The sequence below is a fragment of the Orcinus orca genome, chromosome 19, assembly GCF_937001465.1.
Source record: "Orcinus orca chromosome 19, mOrcOrc1.1, whole genome shotgun sequence".
In the NCBI taxonomy this organism is placed as follows: domain Eukaryota; kingdom Metazoa; phylum Chordata; class Mammalia; order Artiodactyla; family Delphinidae; genus Orcinus; species Orcinus orca.
Genome location: NC_064577.1, coordinates 33,001,115 through 33,023,121, shown reverse-complemented (window position 1 = coordinate 33,023,121; position 22,007 = coordinate 33,001,115). Strand labels below are relative to the sequence as shown.

At 62.6% G+C, this 22,007-nt stretch overlaps 1 protein-coding gene across 5 annotated transcripts; it reads left to right on the top strand.

Moving 5' to 3' along the window:
- The first annotated feature begins 2,271 nt into the window (after window positions 1-2,271).
- CEP131 (centrosomal protein 131) lies at window positions 2,272-20,799 on the top strand. Of its 5 annotated transcripts, XR_007473265.1 has the most exons (26): window positions 2,685-2,749; window positions 4,923-5,124; window positions 5,862-5,971; window positions 6,416-6,530; window positions 6,832-6,959; window positions 9,334-9,447; window positions 9,994-10,149; window positions 11,414-11,531; window positions 11,889-12,005; window positions 12,208-12,358; window positions 12,876-12,970; window positions 13,433-13,615; window positions 13,974-14,294; window positions 14,402-14,527; window positions 15,623-15,739; window positions 16,179-16,281; window positions 16,968-17,169; window positions 17,431-17,538; window positions 17,621-17,738; window positions 18,025-18,099; window positions 19,070-19,212; window positions 19,292-19,469; window positions 19,563-19,759; window positions 20,232-20,344; window positions 20,483-20,543; window positions 20,620-20,698. XR_007473265.1 is itself a non-coding variant. In XM_012535077.3 (25 exons), exons 2-25 carry the CDS (start codon window positions 4,939-4,941, stop codon window positions 20,692-20,694), a joined length of 3,297 nt encoding a protein of 1,098 aa, XP_012390531.1. In that variant the 5' UTR covers window positions 2,272-2,502; window positions 4,923-4,938; the 3' UTR covers window positions 20,695-20,799. The 5 variants fall into 5 exon arrangements, 4 of the variants coding, with proteins under 4 accessions (XP_012390531.1, XP_049557430.1, XP_049557431.1 ...); XM_012535077.3 differs by lacking the exons at window positions 2,685-2,749; window positions 20,232-20,344 and adding an exon at window positions 2,272-2,502 and having other exon boundaries at window positions 20,620-20,799; XM_049701474.1 differs by lacking the exon at window positions 20,232-20,344 and having other exon boundaries at window positions 2,686-2,749; window positions 13,974-14,150; window positions 20,620-20,799.
- Window positions 20,800-22,007: the final 1,208 nt, after the last annotated feature.

Here is a 22,007-nt window from a genome sequence, read left to right as displayed (position 1 = left end):
CAGGCTCTAGAGCGCAGGTTCAGTAGTTGTGGCTTAGTTGCTCCGCGGCATGTGGGATCTTCCTGCACAAGGCCTCGAACCCATGTCTCCTGCATTGGCAGGCAGATTCTTAACCACTGCACCACCAGGGAAGCCCCTCTTACACAAAATTTAAAGTGAGCCACAGACCTAAGTGTAAAACTTCCAGAAGAAAACCTAGCAGAAAATGTTCTGTCCTTGGATTAGGCAATGGCGTCTATGAGATACAAAAAGCTCAAACTGTAATAGAAAAAACTGGGCGTCATCAAAGTTGAAGAACTTCACTTTGAATGACACAGTGAAGAGGACAAAAAGACAAGCCACAGACTAGAGAAGATGTTTGCAAATCACAGTCCTCAGGAAGGACTTGTATCGAGAACATATAATGAACACTCAAAACTCGATGATAAAACAAAAACCCCAGTTTACAAAGTTGGCAAAAGATTTGGACAGACACCTCACCAAAGAAGGTATATGAATATAGGGCAGAGAAGCGCATGAATAGATTTTCGACATCATTAGGGAAATGCCATTGAAGACCACGTGGGATACCATTACACACCTATTAGTATTACTTAAAAAAATAATAATTAAAAAACCCAGTAATATCAAGTGTGAGAGCAATGGGGAGCAACTGGAACTCAGCCGCTGCTGGTGAGAATGTAAAAAGATACACCTCCTTTGGAAAAGTTGAGCGGTTTCTTAAACAGTTAAACATGTACCTACCATACAATTTAGTAGTCCCCTCCTAAGTATTTATTTACCCAAGCGACATGAAAACTTATGTTTATACAAGAGCCTAAAAGTGAATGTTTACAGCAGTTCCATTCATAATTGTCCCAAACTGCAAACAACCCTATGTCCTTGGGTTGCTGAGTAATAAAGTATGGTTCACGCATACTGTGGAATACTAGTCGGCAATGAAGAGGAACATGGATGCCTCTCACACCGCTAAGCGAAGGAAACCAGACCCAAAATGCTACACACCGCAGGACTGCATTTCTACGACACTCTGGAAAAGGCAAAATCATAGTGACAGGGGACAGGTTAGTGGTGGCTGAGGCAAGGGGTGGGGAGGGTTTGGCTACACAGAGGCAGCCCAGGGTTTGGGGAGGGGAGAGAATGTTCTGTGCCTTGTTTGTGTGGTGGTACAACAACTCTAGGCATCATCAAAACTCAGCTGTACACCCCAAAATGTGATTTTTATTGACATAAATTTAAAAATTTTAAAGTAAAAAAGTACTTGATTTGTAAAAGTGGGGCAAAAATCAGCAAAGTGCTGTTATTTTGAAGGGAAAGACGACTTGTTGGTGAGATCAGAAGTTTCGTGGAGGAGAGGGCGCTTTCCTGGTGAAGGGATCACAGACCGGTGGAATCTGACCGAGCAGCGCGGCGCTGGGCGTGCTGGGTCCACCTGCGCGCTGGGGAGGACGCACCGTGCCGTTCGTGGGACACCTGGGACACCAAGGAGGAGAGGCCCTGCCAGTGGGGCCTGTGGACATGGGTTATAATAGGAAACAACCCCCAGGTGCGGGGGTGGAGGTGGGAGGATTAAAACTTTCGAGAAGGAGGCCAAAAAAAAAAAAAAGGCATCGTCAAGACAGAAAAGATGGAGACAAAAAGGGCAACGCCACCGCGCACTGGGTGTGGGAGTCAGTGTCAGGGCCGCCCGAGAAAGGGCACCCTATTGACAGCTTCACGTTTCCCCCAAGGCGGGCCTCCCTGGGACTCGCAGGTCTGGACCCTCAAACGGAGCTTTCAGAGGGTAGCGGGACCCACGTGTCCAGACGGGTCTCGGCAAGGAGGGAGCCCGGGGGCCGCGTGGGAGCCGAGGTTCCGCGTGGGATCCGGGGGGCGGCGTGCGAGCCGAGGTATGCGTGGGAGCCGGGGGACGGCGTGGGAGTTCGGGGACCCTGTGGCAGCCGCGCAAGCTGGCTGAGTTGGGGTGAAAGAGAAGCTTGGAGCGACCACACACCCCCGGCTGCTGTCCCCGTACCCCGCCCCTTACTCCTCCTCCCCCATCCCTCCCCACAGGCTCCGCCCAGGACCCGCCCCCACGTTTGCTGAGACCCCGCCTCCCGCAGCCAAGTCCAATCGGCAGCCCGCCGCCACCACGGGCTCCCAGCTCTCTGCTGCTCCTCCCACGCCTGAACTTCCCGAAGGACAGCCGAGCGGCCCAATGAGCTCCCGGGATGTCCGGAGCGGGCGGCCGGAGGGCCAATTCGAAAGCGGCGCGGGCAGGAAAGGCGGGCCTCCGTGACGGACGGGGAGGAGGTGCTAGGCTGTTTGCTGGTTGCTAGCTGCGGCTGCTCGCCCGGCCTCCCGGCCGTTTCATTGTCACCGGGCCTCGGAGTCAGCGCCGGGGCCGGGGGCGTGAAGTCGCCGGCCCGAAGCCTGGGCCCCGCCGGTCCCCGCCTGGAGGGCCCCGCGCACCCCTCGCCGTTCGGCCCCGCAGGCCCAGAGTCCCAGGCCCGACCCGCGCAGGTGAGGGGATCCCTGTGCTGGTGGGGTTGCCCTCGCAGGTGAAGGGGGGTCCAGGGCCTGCGCAGATGATGGGGCCCGCGCAGGTGAGAGGGTTCCTGGACCGCGCAGGGAGGGGCATCCCGGGCTGCGCAGGTGAGGTGGAACGTGCAGGTGAGTGGGGCCTCGTTCCGATGAGGGCGTCCCCGCGCAGGTGGGCCCGCCCAGATGCGGAGGCCAGCGCAAGTGAAGGGGTCTGGCCCTCGCACAGGTGAGGGGGTCCACGCAGGTGACCGGGGGGGGTCCTTATGCGGGTAAAGGGGTCTGCCCAGATGAGGGGGAGGGTGCAGGTGAGGGCCCATCGGTGCCCCCGCACAGGTGAGGAGGGGCTCATGCCCCAGGGCCATTGAGCTCCTCCTGCCTTCCCAGGAGGATGGGGTGGAAACCAGTCAGCAGCAGTCCGGTCTTACCACCTTGAACCAAACCGCAGAGAGATGGGGAGGTGCCGGGCAGAGAAGCTGCCTGGGGTCCTGGGACAGCCCATCTTGAGGGGTCCAGGCAGAGACTCTAGACACCCACCTTCAGGTCCTGGGAGGGACACCTCTATATGCAAGGTGAGGTCTGGCCTGGAGGTTTCCACGGAGAGGCGGTGTTTACCATCCCAGAGCCCTGCACGCTCCTTGAGTGGGCCAGCCTGGGTCCACGTGGGTGTGGCCAGTGCCTCGAGGAGAGGAGGGTGTTAAATTTCACCCCCAGGACCCGACCGGAAATGCATAACTGAGGACACTGGCCTGGTGAGTGGCTGGGACAGCCTCTGCCCTCACACTGGAGAGTAGGGGCAAAGCCTCTGCTGTGGGTGTTGGGGCTGAAGGAGGCTGCAGTGCTGACCTTGGGGGACGATGGTGTGTGCCCGCTAGCCCACCAGAGTCCTCCCTGGCACAGAGGGCTATGCTCATTCCTCTCTGGTCATTCCTGGTGCCGCTCACCCCCTCTTATTACCTGAACACCTGCCACGTGCCGGGTTCTGGGGCTGCATGGTCCCCACGCTCATGGACCTTACATTCTTACGAGGGCGTCAGGCAGTGCACAGACCAACCTGTGTGCGCAGGTGGTCAAGTGAAGAAGAATGAAGCAGGATGAGGGAATGAAGAGTGACAGCGACAGGCAGCCCTCTGAGTGAAAGGGGGCCTCGTGACATCCCAGGGAAGGGTCTCAAGCAGATTGAGGAGGGAAAAGGGAGGCAGTGAGGAGGTTACAGAGGTTAGGGTCAGGTCTGAGGGGCATTAGGCATGTGGACTTTATTCTCCCTGCCTGGGAGTCCTCGGAGGGTCTTCACTGGGGGCATAGCCTGATCTGAGACCCGGTTCAGAAAGATCAGCTGTGGCTGCCCTGCGGGGAGGGGCTGGGCCGGCCAGGCAGGGCCAGAGGAGGGGCTGCTGCGGTTGTCCAGTTTGAGGAGATGGGGGCTCGGATGGGGGTTGTGGAGGGAAGGGACTGACGGGGAAGGGGCATCGGCTGGGTTGCTGAGGGGGCAGGTGTGGAGGTGAGGGGGAGGATGTCGGGACGAGACCTGGATCTTCGGTCTGAGCCGGTTTCAGAAAATGCCCTCCAGGGAAGGGCGCTGGAGGTGGTGGTCAGGAGTCCGCTTGGGTCTGAGGTGCCAGGGGCTGCGTGGTTAGCTAAGTTGGGAACTAGGGGACGGGGGGCGGGAGGTATACCTGTGGGAACCGGCAGCCCATGGATGGTGTTTGAAGCCAGGAGGCCAGAGGCAGTCCCCAGGGACGAAGAGAGAGGCCCAGGGCTGAGCAGTCGGAAGAGGAAGGGCCAACACGGGCCGCTGCAGAGGTGGCCAACCTAGGAGGGGAGGAGGGGAACCTGGACACGAGAGCAGATGCTGCCTCCCAGGAGCTCGTGGATATTCTGGGTGGTTCTGAGGAGATGGAGGGGGTTCTGTGGTCAGATAAGTTTGGGGGCCCTAACCCCAGTTAGACTATCGCCTGTGGGGTGCTCACCACGTGCCAGCCTCACAGCCGTCTTGTCTGAGCCTCATGATAACCCCTTGGGAGGCACTTTTAAAGGCCCATTTTACAGGTGAGGCATATGTGGCCCAGGCGGGTGGAGTACCTGCCACAGGGTGGGGGCTCACAGCCATGACTGCCGCAGCCCCCAGCCACCCCCAGCAGTGCCCCTCCGGGGAAGGTCGTCTTGACCCCAGGAGGCCCTCCTTTAGCCGTTTGTGCTCGGGGTCCCACTCTGTCACTCGCTTCTGCTCCTGATGAGGAGATGGCCACCCAGTGAGGAGGGTGGTGGGCGTGGCAGGCTTCTGGGGAGCTGGGTGGCAGGCAGACTCAGGCGCCCTGGGCCCCTGCGGCCGGGCCAGACGTTATGTGTGCGCATCTGGTTCCTCGGAGGACACCTCCTCGCATCCCTTCTTCCCTGCTCAGGGCCTACTTGTCCACCATGAAAGGCTCCAGGGCCCTCAGCGGCCCCTCCGGCCCTCCCGAGGGCAGCCCGGAAAGCATGGACCTGAGTCTGACAGGCCTCCCTCCGCCCATGTCCCGGCGTCCCAACAGTGCCTCCACCGCCAAGCCCATCGCCCGCTCCATCTCTGTGGTCACTGGCAGCGAGCCAAGGAGGAAGATGCTGGTGAGTGGTAGGGCTGGGCCTCAGGTCCAGGGGTGTCCAGGGCCCCCTACCTCGGGGTGGCGTCTGACTCCTGGGTAAGCTCCACACCTCAGCAGGCACCTTCATGTCCATCATCCGGTGCATCCCTGGGGCCACCCCGGGGCAGGAAGGACTCCGGCTTGGAGACCAGGGAGCTGACTCACCAAGAGGTCAAGACTGGGGTCGGCTGGCCCCGGGCAGAGCCTAGATCCTGCCGGCACCAAGCCCTCTGTCCCTCCTGTTCCAGCAACATTTGGATTTGTGTGATTCCTCTGTAAACGGGGTTGATGTGTGGGGAAGGAGGAGCTCCTGGTGGCCTTGAGATACCAGGCAGGGCAGGGCAGGCGGGCAGCAGGATGGCCACGGGAGCTGCGGGACGAGAGCTGCAGGGGGAGTGAGCGGCCAGGCTCGTTGGTTAGAAGGTGATGAGGAGTATGGCCAGCCTTTGTTGCGGCTCCCGGGCGGGCCTCACACGCTTCCTCTCGGACCTTCCATCTGCCAGGGGTGAGGAGCTCCCACTTCGTGTGAGAGGCCGAGGACCTGCCCCTGCTCAGCAGGTCAAACCCAGGACCCCCATGCTGCTCCCCTGCCCACCTGTCTACGTGTGACCCAGGAGAGCCTCTCCCTAAATCTGTGTCCAAGCCTGGCCTGGTGCTGCGTGGACTGGCGAGGGTCTAAAACCTTGGCCACATGGTTGGTTGCTTCCCTCCTTTTGGCAGGAGGCCCCAGGGCCCGGAGGCTCCCGGGCCATCAGCAACCTTCGCAGATCTAACAGTGCCACGCAGGTCAACCAGCCACAAGCCAACCAGGCATGGCCTGGCCCCCTAAGGTAACCTCTGACCCCTCAGGTACCCCTGGCCTGCTCTCTCCTTCCTCTGTTAGCCCTTCTCCCAGCTTCACTGGTGTGAGCGCTGGCTGGACGGGGGGCCAGCCCTGGGCGGGGCGGGTGGGATGAGTCTTGGCCCGTCATTTCCTGCGCAGGGATGTGGACCTCAAGGCCACCATCCCCCTGCCTGCACCTCTTCTTTGTCCTTGCTGCGCTTTCCCTGAGGTGTTGTGGTGGCCACAGGACAGGTGTGAGCACCTCTTCCAGGCGCGGTTGTCAGATCGGGGCTGACAAATGATATTTTATGCTGTGGGCTGGGGAGCAGGAGTCCCCACCGGTGACCTGGTCCCTCCTGTCCCCTCGTAAGATGACCCCTGTCCGGGTTCCTGGAGCTGGGCTCCCCGGGCCCAGTGACTATCCCTGCTTGCTGTCCTCTCTGTGACACAGGCCAGAAGAGCCCCCAGACTTCCTGACACTCTGCGAGGGCAGCCCCGGTGGGAGAAAGAGGCCTGCCGGTCTGAGCAAAGCTTCCAGCGAGAAGGGAGCCACGTGGAATGTCCTGGTGAGGCTGCAGCTGAGCTGAGCGGACAGGACGTCACGCGGCCCATGTCCGTTGGGAGTGACACCTGGTTCCGGCTTCGTTCTCGCTGCCCCTGCAGGGTGGGCCAGCAGGGGGTGGGGGGCATCAGTGTTAGTTAGCCAGCTTTGACCACAGCGGTCAACGTAAGAAGGAGCAGCAAAGAATGTCCCAGCCCTTAGGCCATCCCACCGCTCCCCATGTGTGTGTGGGACAGTGGGGGCAGGGCAGGGGCCCTGTGTCAGTGGCGTGTGCAGCGAGGTCACAGGCTGTCGTCTATGTGCAGGATGACCAGCCCAGGGCCTTCACCTTGCCACCCGATGCCCAGAGTCCTGGCACCCTCGACGTGCCGGTGGGCCCACGGAGGAGAGAGTGCACGGTGCCCCTGGCCCCCAACTTTACCGCCAACAACAGGTGCGCCGGCTGCAGGGCCACACGGCCCTGCCCACCCAGAGCTCCCGGGGGTGGCCGCTTTGTCTTATTTGTGTCTGGACCAGGGTGCCTCGGAACATTTCTGTGGGCAGGTTGCTTAACCCTCCTGGGCCCCAGGATCCTCATTTATACCAAGGGGATAATGGTTGTGTTTGCCCCTCAGAGTCAGGAGGATTGAGGAATCCAGGATGTGAACCTCAGAGCAGAATCTGCTCAAGAGACGTTGTTGATGTTTGGGGCACACTTTTGTTTTTACCGGAGTTAAAAATGATCTCTTGTTTTCCTCCTTGGTTCGTCGTCTGTGTGTGGGTCACTTCTTCTCCCAGACTTGGCAAGAGAACCTTAGAACTCCCCTCCAGCAGGCCAGCAGGTGCCCTGCCCGTCCACCTTCCTCCAGAGAAACCTCTCGGAGCCCTGTCTTCTCTTGCCTGGGTCCGAGCTGGCCTCCCTCTGCTACCCCCTCCCTCCTGGTAGGCCCTCCGTTTCCTCCATCTCTTGGGGAGCACATCCTCCCGTAGATTCCTCAGGAAGGATGTGTGGGAGGTAAAGTTTCTAAGACCACGTGTGCCTGAACATGCCGTGACCGTTCCACCGACTGAGAGTTTGGCTGGCGCTGAGTTCTAGATTGGAAAGCCTTCCTGACATCTTGAAGCAATTGCTCAGTTTCCGTGGAGAGCTGTTGTGAATTCACTGCCTTCCTGATCCCCAGTCCTTTCACGTGTCTGATTTCCTCCCTCTAGAAGCAGTTTGAGTCATCTTCTCATTTCTCTGTTGTGGAAGGTCCCAGGGCCAGGCCTTCGACGTGCTTCTTTCACTCATCACACTGGGCTTTGGTGGCTGGTCCATGTGCACACTTGTGCTGTTCGGTCCTAGGAAGTTTCCTCTTGTCATTTCTTTGACAGTTTTCTCCCTTTTCTTTTTCCCGTTCTTTCTGCGACTGCGGTTATTTGCACGTTGGGCCTCCTGGGCTGGTTCTACAAAGTTGGCGTCTTCCCTTTTCTTTCTCTTCAGCTTTGGGATTTGCTTTCTGATAGATGCACTTAACTGTGTATTTCAACCCTTTGCTCGCTTTGTTTCTTCTCCTGTAGCTCCTCTTGTTCTCGAGTGTCTCTCCATCCTTCCTCTTTCGTAGCATCTTGTTCTTGTTTCGTCTTTCACGTGTTTGAGGATTCCACGCAGCGGCGGCTGGAGCTGCCAACACTGGCTCACTAGGCCGACTGTCCTCCTCTGCCCGGCTCTGGTTCCAGGGTGTCTGAAATCAGCCATGGTGGGAACTATTGTCACTGACAGTGGCAGATGCTGCAGATAAGAGCTTTTCTCTCTAGAGACTTGGCTGTTAAAGATTTATCAGCACAGCCTGACACTGAGTGTACATTTGTTGAAATGTCCTGTTCTTTGCTTGGCCTTATTTCCATCATATTCTGTTTGTTGACTTTTTACATGTGGGTCTTTCCCCAAATGTCTGGAATACTGGCTCTGTCAGAATTTAAGAGGGAGGCCCTAAAAGTTGCCTGGAGGCTTCACTTTGGGGTGATTGTGTGGGGACCAGGCTGCTGTGCTGGGGGCTCCCCACCTGTCTGCGTCTGGGACTTTTCTGCTGGGGCTGCCCAGTCTCTCCAGGGAGAGATCCTCCTGTCTCCCCCGTGGGGTTATTTGCGGGCCGGCAGGAAAGGGCTGGGGGTGTCCTGGTCCAGGGCACAGACTTTCACCTGGAGACCTAGCTGCTTGTCTTCTGCAGGAGGAGGGGTGGGGCAGGGCGGGCTTGGTGCCTCATGCTCAGAGTGAGGAAGGGGGTGCAGGCGCAGCTGCTGCTTTGGAAGAGCCAGGTGCCCTTGCTTCCCGCACCTCCCTGGATTCTGGGGTGCAGACCAGCCACCTCGTGGCCCCTGCGGCACCCAGGTTTCCCCTCACTCACTTTGCGAGTCAGTCACCGCTGGGCCCTCTGTTCCTCGTCCTCAAGAACTTTGTGGACATCTCTTTGCCGCTGTCTCGTCTTCTCATCCTTGTGTGTTTGTACATTTTTTATTCCTTCTGGCGGGTTTGAGAGGGGCAGAGAGAAAACAGTGTGTATTCCATCCATCACATGTAACTGGCAGGGGAGGTCCTTTCTCTGTTGACTGGTCTGTGACCGTTCCCCCACCCTGTCGCAGGCATGTCCGAAGTCAGGGGCCGCAGTTTTCACCCTCAAACCTTGGGTTCTGCTCGGTGGAATGCCCTGGCGGAGCTTTCTCGGGTCCCAAGAAGGGCCCCACCGGCAGGGATGCTGAGACGATGCCACAGTGAGCCCTGGCATCAGCAGCACAACTCGGGGGTGTTTCCCAGAGCCTGACCCCCTTGCCCCGGTCTCTCCTGGCAGGAGCAACAAGGGCGCCGTGGGCAACTGCGTCACCACCATGGTGCACAACCACTACACCCCCTCGGAGAAGGTGCCGCCTCCCAAGAGCTCCAACCACATGGCTCCCTCCCTCAAGTAAGGCCCTGGCTCCAGCCTTGCACGGTGCACAACCTGGGCCACACAGGTGGGCCCGGGCTCACTCCAGCCTGAGGTCCTGCCGAGGAAGCCGCAGCCACCCCCTGAGTCTCCGGTCCCCGGCTAAGACCAAAGCCAAGGAGGGTCTCAAGCAGGGCTGAGCTGAGCTGAGCAGAGCAGCCCCTAGTCCGTCACCCCTACATCCGCTGCATAGTGTGCTCAGGTCAGGGATGGCCCATGGGTGTCTTGAGTCACCATCTGGCTCTGGGATCCTGTAACATTTGAGACCTTTCTGCTGTTTTAAATGCAGTGCCCATTAACCCTGGGTGCCACCAGACGGGCTCTGGTGGGGGCAGAGTAGGTGACCCTGGCAATGACCAGCAAGTCAGAACAGGGAACAGGATCTGTGGGTGCCTCCTGCCAGGCCCAAGGCCCCAGGACCAGGCCGAGGCACCTCCCCGGGCTGCGGGCAGAGCCGTCCCCCGGGGGCCAGGAGATGGGGGCCCTGTCAGGAGGCTGTGAGCCTTTCTCTGCCCTCCCGGTCAGCAACATCATCAAGGCAGCCACGGACGAGGGCGAGGGCAGCAGCCTCGGGAAGCCGCAAAAGAACGCGGCCCGTAGCAACCACACGGTCCAGAACAACTCGGGGGGCACCGCCGGCCAGCTCAGACGGAAGGAGGTGACCGAGGAGGAGGCTGAGAGGTGACTGCAACTGGGGCTGGGAGGAGCCCGGAGGTACCAGTGGGAGAAATTTCCATTTAAGAGTTGTTTTAAGATATATAGGCTGAAAAGACCACACGTACAATTCTTTTTATATAAAACGTCAAGAAAGGCAAATCTGCAGAAACAGAAATTAGAGCGGTGGCTGCCTGGGGCCAGGGGAGTGCTTTGGGTGGCGATGGAAACGTTCTCAAACCGGATCATGCTGGCGGTCGTACAACTCTGTAAATTTACTAAAAATCATTGAATCGTATACTCAAAACGGGTGAATTTTATAAGTATGTAAACCATACCTCAGTAAAACTGTTAGTTAAAAAAACATTAAGCAGAAAGAAGATATAAAACTGAAAAACTCCAAACAACTGATGGAGCCGCCCCTAGAATCTTGCCCCAGGCGAGCGCGGAGGGTGGGCAGGGTGGGATCTTTTGCTGCAGCCCCAGGTCTGTGACGTTGTGCCCCGTCAGGAACCACTTAGCGATCAGAGGCTGGGCTTTGAGAGCCTCACCTGGCTGAGCAGTCACCCCTGCTGTCCCAGTAGAGCTTGGGACTGGGCCCTGGAAGTGGGCAAGCGGGACGAGCTGGGTGAGGCCCGGGGGTCCCCGCCAGGGCTCCCCTCTGCGTGCATGTCCCACGGCCGGTGCCTGCTCACATCCTAGATGGTCCATTAGCACCTTTGCTGAGTGAATCAACAAAGTGTCCCTGAGAGCCAAGGTGAAGGCTTTGGGTTTAACCCGCTTTACTGAGTATAGTTTACGTACAACAACACACGCCCCCTTTAGGGCACAGGTCTATGAGTTTGATGCACGTGCAGACGGAATGATGTCACCCCCTGGGATCCCCTCGCATGCCTCTCACCCAGCCCCTTCCGGCCGAGACCCTGGCCACACCGGCCTGTCCCCTGCAGCTTGCCTTCCCTAGCAGCAGGCCCTGACTAGAGCACTGGCCTGTGGCCTCCTGTGCCTGGCCTGCAGAGTCCCTGGTTTGTTGCTGTTTGTCTGTGAGTAATGTCGCTGTCAGGAGCACACGGTGCTCACCCATAGGTGGTGGGCCTTTGGGTTACTTTCTGTTTCTAGCAATTGTGAATAACCTGTGCGGATGAGCATTTCCATTTCCCTGGGGAACGCTGGCACCTGAAGAAGGGCCACGTGCACAGCCGCCGGCTTCTCTGCCTGCCGGGCCTTGTGGAGACCCGGGGAGGGAGGCCTTGGCTCAGCCGCCTCCATCCTGAGCCCCACTTTCTGGCAGGTTTATCCACCAGGTGAACCAGGCCGCCATCACCATCCAGCGCTGGTACCGACATCAAGTGCAACGGCGCCGAGCTGGAGCCGCCCGCCTGGAGCACCTGCTGGCGTCCAAGCAAGAGGTCAGCGTGGGTGTGTGAGCCATACCCTGAGGGCACGGGCGAGAATCCCAGGGGTCCAGCTATATGGCAGGGTTTCTCGGACCAGTGGGGTTGAACCTAGAATTGCCCCATGGGTCCCCCCCATCTGGGGGCCCAGCTTCCTCCCTCCTGAGTCACTCGGTTGGCAGGGCCTGGGTGCCAGGTCACCCCTGCTGAAAGGTGGGGTGGGTTTCTGGCTGGGATGCAGAGCCATCTCCCACCTGCAGGAGCCGCTGGCCACCTGGGAGAGGGGGGGCTTGTCCTCTGTGGGGCAGAGAAATGGCAGGATGGGGCAACCCCATCTTCCCAGTGAAACCCACCATGGCTCGGCTTCTGCAGGGGCAGCGGCAGCGGCTAGGAGAGGGGACCCTCCTGGACCGGCACCAACAGAAGGAGGTGGCCAGGAGGAAGGCCCGGGAGGAGAAGGCGCGCCAGGCCCGGAGGGCAGCCATCCAGGTGAGGGGTGACCTGAGCCACATGGGGAGCCCAGTGCTAAGGCAGGACCCCCGGGTGCCGAGGGCACCACTGCGCTCCTGGGGGCCCCGCCGCCCCCTTCCCTGAGCCCCTGGGTGTGGGGCCTTGGGCAGCACGGCTTGGGGAGGACAAGGGGCCGCCCTCTCCCCTGGGCGGGGTTGCTCACAGGTGCTCCCCACGGCAGGAACTGCAGCAGAAGCGAGCCCAGAAGTCAGGTAACGCTGACCTTGGGCTGCTGAAGGGGCCGGGGGAGCCGGGGAAGCCCCAGACCACCCAGGAGCCCAGCCTGAGGCCGGGGAGCGCCGCCCAGCAGACCCGCAAGGCCAATAACACTGGTGAGCAGGTCGGAGAGCCCGGAGGCTGCCCTGCCACCTGCCCACCTCTGCCTTCGGCTCTATGTACAGGCACCCCGGGTATGGTGACCCCAGGTGCAGCCATCCCTGAAGGCGGACACCCCATGCCCAGACCTCTCCATCCCCTTCCCTCAGGGAGGCCCGTGGCTGAGAAGGAGGTGTGGCCTTTGCCAGTGTCCTCTGGCCCCCTGTGCGACTGCCCTGTTTGTGGCTTCCACCCGTGGAGGAGGGGCATCGTTCTCAGCAGACGCCAGGCCCTGCTCCTCCACCTGTGCCCCAGTTACTCTGGAGCTGGACACAGGGTCCCTACAGAGCAGCTGCACCAGCTACCTGACCTCTCGCCCCGGGAGGTCAGGGCTCTCCATTGTCCCCGCTGTTCCATGAGGTCCACTGTGGAACGTGCTGTCCCAGGCCTGCATCCCCCTTCCCTGGCCTCTTCCCAAGGGCTCCCCCGCGTTCACTGCCCCCAGGTGGGCTGACGCTGCGTTCCTTTGTGCAGGGACTGGCCTCCGCACTGTGGGCCCGGAGGACCCCTGCCAGCCTGCCCGCGACTCATCGCCAGAGCCCCGGCAGCTTCCAGAGGACAAGCCTCAGGTCTCGGCACAGCCCTTCCTGCCCTCCCTGCCCGGCTTCAGCTCTGGGGTGCATCTGTGCTTGCCCTTTCCCTGCCCCTCCCCGGCTGTGGGGTCACTCACACCAGGAAAGGCCACCCAGGATGGGTCTTGTCACTCCAGCGGAGGGCTGGGGTCTCAGTGGTTGCTCTGGAATCCCGCTGGGTCTTCATGGACACTGGGGTGGAGCCTGTGCAGACCCACAGAAGAGAGCTGGAAGCTCAGAGGTTAGGTGTTGGCCAACGCCTCCAGCCTGAGGGACGAGGAGGCCAGGTCCGGACCCATCTCACTCGGCCGCCCTTTTTGTTTCCCTGGAGGTGGGTTGGGGGGCAAGCCCAGTCCCTGTGGCTGAGCGGGCAGGCACCCGTGTGGAGGAAGCCTCACCCCGGCCTCTCCCCCCACCGTTCTCTGGTGGTCTCTGCCTCTAATGGCCCATCTGCTGCAGGATGCCAGCTCCCAGGACATGGCTGGCGAGGGCCTGGAAGCTTTGGGCCCTGCTGGGAGCAGGGCCAAGTCCAGGGCAACCCTGGACGAGCTGCTGGACACGCTGAAGCTGCTGGAGCAGGAGCCTGAGCCGCTGCCCCGCCCCCAGGCCTACCACAAGGACAAATACGCCTGGACTGACGAGGTGACTGTGGGCCTTGCCACTGTCCACGTGGTCACGGGCACTTTGGGGGCCAGGGAAGTCCACCGGGCTCCTCCCTGCTCTAGTCAGGACGCTAACGAGGGCCAGATGGGGCCTTGTTGAACCCCCCTGTCATCCCCGGGCTCACTAAGGTTTAGGACCCCCAGAATAACCCAGGGGTGGAGGTGGGGTGGGCACCACCTCTCTGCCAGTGGTGCCCCCAGGTGATGGATGCCCTGCCAGGGTCTGGGCAGCCCGAGAGGCCCTCCCTCCAGACCAGGCCCTCCCCTGCCCCAGGGGGCCCTGAGCAGCTCCTAGAAGGCCAGCCCAGAGTCTTCCGCTGCGCCCCCGCCCCCCGCAGGAGGACGATTCCAGCTCCCTGACAGCCGACAACCTGGAGAAATTTGGGAAGCTGAGTGTGGCTGCTTGCCCCCGCGAGGACGGGCCCCTGCTTTCGGAGGCCAAGCTGCAGAGTATCATGAGCTTCCTGGATGAGATGGAGAAGTCTGGGCAGGGCCCGCCGGCCTCGGCCCCCCAGGTGTGGAGGGGTCTCCAGGGGCCCGTGCCGGAGGAGGGGCTGGGGCGCCTGGAGCCTGCGTCCGAGGTCAGCACATCGGTGATGCGGCTGCAGCTGGAGGTGGAGGAGAAGAAGCAGGCGATGGTGCTGTTGCAGAGGGCGCTGGTAACGTCGCCACCAGCACTGCCTCCGTCCCCATGTCCCCAGCTGGAGCAAGTGCCCGGCCTGCCCCCTGGGCCTCATCTCTGTCTCATCTCCCGCACCCCCCACAGGCGCAGCAGCGCGACCTCACCATCCGGCGGGTCAAAGAGACGGAGAAGGAGCTGGGTCGGCAGCTGCGGCAGCAGAAGGAGCACTACGAGGCCACCATACAGCGGCACCTGTCCTTCATCGACCAGGTGGTGCTGCCTGGGAGGCGGGGCTTGAGGGCAGGGCTGTCAGGACCTGAGCAGTCAGGGAGGAGAACGGGACTGGGTTCCCGACCAGCTCGGGCCTCATGGAGATTTCTGGAGCCATTGGCCTCCCCTGTGGGTCTCCTTCTCCTTCTGTAGAAACGGGCAGCATCTTCCCCTGTGGGGACCAGGGCTGGTCCTGTCTGTGCACACCAGCCCCACTGGGTGCTGCTCACCAGCCCCCAGCGATGCTCCCCCCAGCCATAATCCTCCCCCCACCCATGGCCGTGCTCCCCAGCCCAGCATGGTGGGCAGGCAGCAGGAGCTGCTGGGCAGAGCACATCCAGGGTGGGGTCCAGGCGTGTGGGATCACTCAGAGGACCGCTTGGTCCTCTGGGGGCCTGGTGGGAGGCATCCAGCAGGACACACCCTGAACTTTCCTGTGCCTTCCAGACTGTCCGTGTCCCGGGGAGGCCACTCCTGGTCTGCTGGGGCTGGTGGGGCAGCCAGCACGCCCTTGACAGGGTGGTGGAAGCTTCAGCCCCACGCTGTGTTCAGTCAGGCCCCCCCATCGGGTCCTTTTCTGAGGAAAACTCTGGTGCGGGGTCTTTGAAGAGAGGCAGGCGCCCAGAGGAACCGAGCGGCCTCCCGTGATCATTAGCGACACTCTGCCTGGTGGTCATAGGTGTCTCCAAATTGGGGGTCTGCCTGGAGCCCTCAGTGAGGCTGGGTGCCATCCTGGGGCTTCACAGAGACCCCTTGGCAGGCGACGGGCAGGCCCTTCTCCACAGGCCAGGTGACGGGGTCAAAAGAATGACCCCCATTCCAGGAAGCTCCTGACGTGGCCACAGTGGAGGGCTTGTGGCCAAGGCACCGTCCCTGCCTGAGCTCCGCTGACACCAGCCAGGTCTCAGGGGGCTTGAGGGCCGGGGGCAGCTGCAGCCCCTTGTCCATGTGTGCACACCCTCCCAGACCCAGGGTCCCGCACAGACCCAGGAGCAGCGGGGTGTTTGGGGATTTGGTGCGCTGGCCCCCGGGTGAGGGGAGGCGGGATCTCCTGGCCTCGTGGGGCAGCAGCTTCACCTCCGCCCCTGGTCGCAGTTGATCGAAGACAAGAAGGCTCTGGGTGAGAAGTGTGAGGCCCTGGTGGCCGAGCTGAAGCAGGGGGACCAGAGGCTCAAAGACAAGGAGGCCCAGATGCGGGAGCAGCACGAGCTGGTGAGCCCCTCGCCCTCCTGACACCTGACCCCAGGCCTGCTGTGCCTGCAGGCCCTGTGCGAGGAACCCCAGGACAGGTGGCCCCGGAGCCTCATTCCCCGACCTCCGAGCTGCTTCCCGCAAGCCCAGCAGGTGGCACACGCCGGGGCAGGGGCTGAGGGACTCGCATGACCCCTCCCATGTCACAGATGAGGAGGTGGGGTTCAGAGGAGGTGACCGAGGACATGCCGCCGCTCTGGTCCCTGGTCAGAGGGATGCCACTTACTACTCCTGGCTTTCGTCAGACAACGACCCGCAGCCCCTGGTGCTTCCTGCTCTGCCTGAGGTCACTGTTGAAAGGCCGCCTCCTGAAACCCAGGGGATGGCCAGAAGGGGGCTGTCATTTGCATCTTCCCGCTTCGCACAGCTGCTCTGTTGACTCCTGTTTCCTTGCTGGTAGGAGATTAAGAAACTCAAAGAACTCATGAGCGCCACCGAAAAAGTCCGCAGGGAAAAGTGGATCAATGAGAAGACCCGGAAGATCAAGGAGATCACGGTCAAAGGTGGGTGCCGCTGTGCCCAGAGCTGCCACTCGGGCGGAGTAATCGTGGGGGTCTCGAGTGAGAACAGTAGTTCCAATTGCACACGTGGCGGAGAGGCTTCCTGGGAAGCAGTGAGACTCAGGGATGCGGCCCAGCTGCCTCGAGGCCAGGAGGAGGAAGGGAGGCTGGCGGCACACGAGCTTGGCCACAGACCAGCGTCCAGACAGAGGGCCCGGTCCAGGTTGGGGGGCCTCACCTTCCCTTGGCTGGGCTCCGCTTGCTGGGTCTCCTGGTCTCCTCCAGCTTCCAGGGGAGCGAGCCATATGGGGGTTCGGGGTGGGGGCCGCCTGCTGGCGGCAGAGTCGCTCCTCTCCCACTTAGAGATCCCTCTGAGGGCTGATGGGGCAGCTCTCCTGCCCCAGGACACCCTCTCCAGTGAGCCCCCTCCTCCAGTGGGAGACCCAGCAGGCCAGAGCACCAAGGAGGGAGTCTTGGTGCAGTGGGCAGGGAGAGATGCTGTGGGCACTGGTGGACTCAGCTGTGCTTTGGGCTGGAGCCCGGGGGGGGGGTCCTCTACCCGGACTGCAGCCCTGGTGTCATGGTGGGTAGAGGTCAGGGGTCCCCCACAGTACAGAGGGGCGAGGGGCAGCGCCCCCGCAGTGGTGGAGGAGGGTCCCTGCAGCACGGTCTCCCTCCACGCCCCCCAGGCCTGGAGCCTGAGATCCAGAAGCTGATCGCCAAGCACAAGCAGGAGGTGAAGAAGCTAAAGAGCCTGCACGCGGTGGAGCTGCTGCAGGCGGACGAGCGCGCGGCCCAGCGCTACGGACGCCAGGCGGAGGAGCTCCGCGAGCACCTGGAGCGGGAGAAGGAGGCGCTGGGCCGTCAGGAGTGGGAGCGTGCCCAGCAGCGGTGAGGGGCCCAGCCCTCTGGGGACGTGGAGGGTGGGGGTGAGGCCTGGGGTGTGCGCAGACCCCCCCAGAGCGAGTAGCACTTCCTCCGCAGTGGCCTCCCTCGGAGGACAGAGAAAATGGGGCGGTGTAGGACACCGAGGGATGCGGCTGTACTGGGCAGTTCAGTTCTGAGGGGCGTGCCCGGCTGGCGGCTGGGGTGGATGGGGCGGGGACTCCAGCGCTCCGGCGGCCCCACCCCCAGCGGGTCCTGTGTCCGCAGCTTCGAGCAGCACCTGGAGCAGGAGCAGCGGGCTCTGCAGCAGCATCGGCGGCGGCTCTACAACGAGGTGGCCGAGGAGAAGGAGCGGCTGGGCCAGCAGGCCGCCAGGTACCGCGGGGAGGGGAGGGCCCCAGCCCCGCCCGGCCCAGCCCCGCCCAGCCTGACAGAACTGGCCTCTGTTCACCTGCAGGCAGCGGGCGGAGCTGGACGAGCTGAGGCGGCAGCTGGAGGAGAGCAGCTCGGCAGGGGGCCGGGCCTTGAGGGCCGAGTTTGAGAAGGGGAGAGAGGAGCAGGAGCGCAGGCACCAGGTCAGCCCCGCCCCATCCCGCCCGGGCCCCGCCCCTCCAGGCCAGCCCAGCAGCAGAGCACCCATACCACCCGTGGAGAGGGGCCACTGCCAGGAGCAGCGCCCACCTGCCAGGGTGGCAGCCACTTGGAGTGCTACGCTGAGTCTGGGTTCCTGTGACGGGGCTCCCCAGCTAGCTCACCACAGACCCCCAACTTGACCGCAGGCCCCATCCAGGCTCTTGCAGACACTGCCCTGGGTGGGGAGCAGCCAGCGGGGGCTGCTCTCACCCTGTCACTGGCCCCCAGATGGAACTGAAGGCCCTGAAGGACCAGCTGGAGGTGGAGAAACAGATGTGGGAGGCCAACTCCGCCAAGAAGGAGGTGGGAGGCGGGTGAAGCTGGGGCAGGGGGTGGGGTCTTCCTTCCCTCTCTCCCCTCCTGCCCGGCACCCCAGGCTTCAAAGCTGGCTTGTAGGCTCCACCTCTGTGGCCTCCCCTCGGGCACATGTGGGTTCTGGCTGCCCAGGGCTGGCGGTGTGATTCTGACTGTACTTGAGTGAGCTTCCAGGTGGCCTCGGGAGAGACCAGGAGGCTGGAGCGAACCCCACTTGATGGTGGCGGGCATTCCTCACCCTCCCCTCGCCCAGGTAGCTGCTCTCAAAGTTGACAGGCTGACCTGCAGCCAGTGTAAGGGGCCCACGCAGAAGCAGGCTTTTCCTTGTCCTCTCATGCCTTTTACCAGGTGTGCTGTGTCACCTCTCCTGTCCTGGAAGGAGGCTGTGGTGGACAGGTACCCGGGGCCACACAAGGCATCAGCCTGGGGACAAAGCCTGAGCAGTGGCCCAGCAGCCATGCTACTCCCCACCCCCAGCCATGCATGGAGGGGTCCCCGTATCTGTGGGACACGTTCCCAGACTGTTTGCTGAGTTAAAGGGTGCGGCATGTTAAACCTAATGGCGCTTTCCAGGTTGCCTTCCAACAGGCTGCCCCACTGACGCTCTTGCCCCCAGCTGGGGGCACCCGGCCCTGCCCTCAGCAACCAGATGAGGTCCCTTCTTGTATCAGGAGGGTCAGTTTGGCAGCAGACGCGGTCTCTATGGCCTTGGTCCCAGGTCTCTGGCGGGGGAGAAGCACCAGGCTGTGCTAATGGTTCTTACTCAAGCCCCTGTTGTGTCCCACGCTGGGTGCTGATGACAGGATGTGGCCTCCACCCCTGAGGACAGGTGGGGCCTGGGGTAGTGCGAGGCCTCTCCTTCCCTGCCATCAGGGCATTCCTAAGAGCCCATGTGGCCATCCCTCGTCCTCCGCCAACCTCAGCCGGCCCCCCCAAACCCCCTGGGCCTCCCCTGCAGGAAGCGTGGCTGCTGAACCGGGAACGGGAGCTGAAGGAAGAGATCCGGAGAGGCCGGGACAAGGAGATCGAGCTGGTCATCCACCGGCTGGAGGCCGACATGACGCTGGCCAGGGAGGAGAACGAGCGGGCCGCCGAGAGCCGGTGAGGCCCCGAGAACCCCGGAGCGAGGCCCAGAGACTGGCAACGGGGCTGCCTCTGACCCTGCTTCTCCCGCGCCCAGGGTCAAACGCCTCCGGGATAAGTATGAGGCGGAGCTCTCAGAACTGGAACAGTCGGAGCGGAAGCTCCAGGAACGGTGCGCAGAGCTGAAGGGGCGCCTTGGGGAGGCCGAGGGGGAGAATGTGCGTCTGCAGGGCCTGGTGCGGCAGAAGGAGAAGGAGCTGGCGGATGTGAAGGCGGTGAGCAGGCGGGAGGGGTGGCCGACCACCAGCCCCCAGCCCCCGCCGTCCCCTCACGCCGTCCCTGTCGTCCCCCCCGCCACCCCACCCCAGGTAAATGAGCAGCTGGCTGGCGAGCGCAGCAGCCTGGCCCAGGTCCTTCGCCAGGAGTTCGCTGACCGGCTGGCAGCTTCTGAGGAGGAGAACCGGCAGGTCAGGGCCGAGCTGGCCGAGCTGCGGGCCCGCCAGCGGCTGGAGCTGGAGCAGCTCACGCGGGAGAAGCAGGCGGAGCTGGAGGAGGTTCACGGGAGGTGGGCCGCAGGGCTGACTGGGGTCCTGGGGAGCACAGGGCTGGGGGAGGCAGGCGGGACCCTGTGGCTCCAAAGAGGACGCTGGGCCCAGGAAGGTGAGCAGGCTGTGCGCCCTCCTTCCAGCTTCCTGCCGACGCAGAACTGGGCCCCATCAGCCGTGGCTGCTCCAGGTTCTGTGTTTGAGGCTCTGTCGTCATCTCTGTGGTGCTTGGCCCCAGAGCCCGGGAAGAAGCCCAGCCAACCCCAGCCAGGGCGGGTGCCCTATGTGTGGGCGTCCGGAGAGGAGCTCCCTGGCCCTTAGCTCCCTGGGCCTGGGTGGAGTGGGTGCTATGCAGAAAGGATGGACACCCTCCACCCCCTACTCCCCCTGTCGCCGTGGATCCCTCAGTCCTTCCCTGGTCCCTACCTGCCTGCCCTCCGTGGGTGCTCTGCAACGCAGGCACGTGGTGGGGGCTTCTCGTCCTCCTCTCAGCAGGGAGCCCTTCCCAAGGGGCATGGATTCACACAGGGTCAGCCGTGGGGTCACAGATCCTGTCATTGGCTTCTCCAGGCGGCCCAGTGCCGCAGTCAGCAGGGCGGGACAAGGTGGGCAGGAGTGGCCCCTCCTGTTCTTTGGGGGATGGAGGCCCCCCCACCGGCCACCCTGCTGCACTCAGAGCTGCAGGCCGGCGTGGGGGTCCGGCAGGGGCATCGCACAGAGGCCCACCGTGCGCTCCCCCGCAGGGTGAAGCTGGCCCTGGCAAAGAAGGAGGAGGCCGTTAGCAGCCTCCGGAAGCAGCACGAGGTGGGTCCCCATGGCCGGCCTTCCTTGGGGGAGCGGGGCTGGCTCGGGCCTGACCAGGGTGGACGGCCTGTTGCAGGCCGCGATGAAGAGGGCCGACCACCTGGAGGAGCTGCTGGAGCAGCGCAGGCGGCCGTTCCCGAGTGCCAAGTGACCGCCGACAGCAGCAGGCTGGGGGCGCCTGGCGGGAAGTGCTCTGGCCGCCCCTCAGGTGGAGCACCGAGGCTACGCCGTAACAGTAAAGAGCTGTCTTTTAATACTTTGTGTGACCCTGACTTGTGTCTCCTGGGCTGGGGCCTGGGGTGGCGGGGCTGGAGGCTGCTCAGGGCCAGGTGTGAGGTGACCCGACCTAGCTTTGCTCTTGGCCTGCCCCCCATGTTCCCTGCCTGGCCCTGCGGTTCCGCAACTCAGGCCCCAGTCCCGAGCAGAGAGAATGGCCCTCTGTTCCAGCCTGGGCCTGGACGAGCCCCATGACGCTCGTGCCCCCTCACCGCACCCCTCGCCCCTGGGGATGGAGCTCTGAGCCTCCTCCCCGACCCCTGCTCAGGCTGCTGTGTGCCCCCTCCATGGTTAGAGAACTGGCCAGCCTCCCTGAGGGCCTCTCCTTCCTTCTCCCACTCAGGACACCCCCTGGAGGTGACAACCTGGAACCTGTGAGAAATGGGCACTGGACAGGCCCTGCCCACGAGGAGGGTGGAGGCCCCTCCTGGAAGGTCTGGGCAGGGGAGCGGGAGGGCAGCGGAGGGGACACTCCCCCTCTGGGAACTCTCGCCGCTGCCCTCCCGCCAGGCACTCTGTCGCTGCTGCTGCCCTGGCCGAGGGTGCTGGGACCAGGTCGCTGGGGAGAGCCGGCGCTGGCCAGGACAGCCCTCCTACTGGCCCAGGCGCCACCCTACTTGTGGGAAGGCGCAGGGCTGGCCCTAGTGCAGGTGGAGCCCCTCCTGCGCCCTTGAAAGGCCCTGGGGCTTGGCCTCTCGCTAGTGTGAGTCCCGGCAGCGGTCACTCTCAGTCTCAACCACCAGGAGGGCATAGGCAGACGCCCCATGGGCCTGAGGCAGCTCACAGGAGCGCTGACCTGCAGGCCCTCCCGGCACCCGCATCCCCTGCTTTGGGGTACCGGGGGCTCAGTTTCCTCATCTGCACGGGACGGCTCCTTCCTTCCTTCGTGCCAGAGCTGATTGCTCGCAGAACCCCAGGCCAGAGCTGGATACAGCAGTGAGACGAGCAGGGCCCCTCTGGGCCTGACCCCTCCTAGGTGGAGTGCCTGGCCTGGTCCCTGGGCAGAGCACATGTGTGCCATCCATGTTCCCTCCCTTGCGGGGCTGTCTCATCACCATGAGATGACCGGGCAGAGAGCAGGCCTTGCAGCCCCTCCAGCTCCAATTGGGGCTCCCAGTCCTGGGGCTCAAGGTGAGGAGGAGGTTTGCTTAGTCACCCACAGCGCTCCTGGCCCCCGCCTGTCTCCCC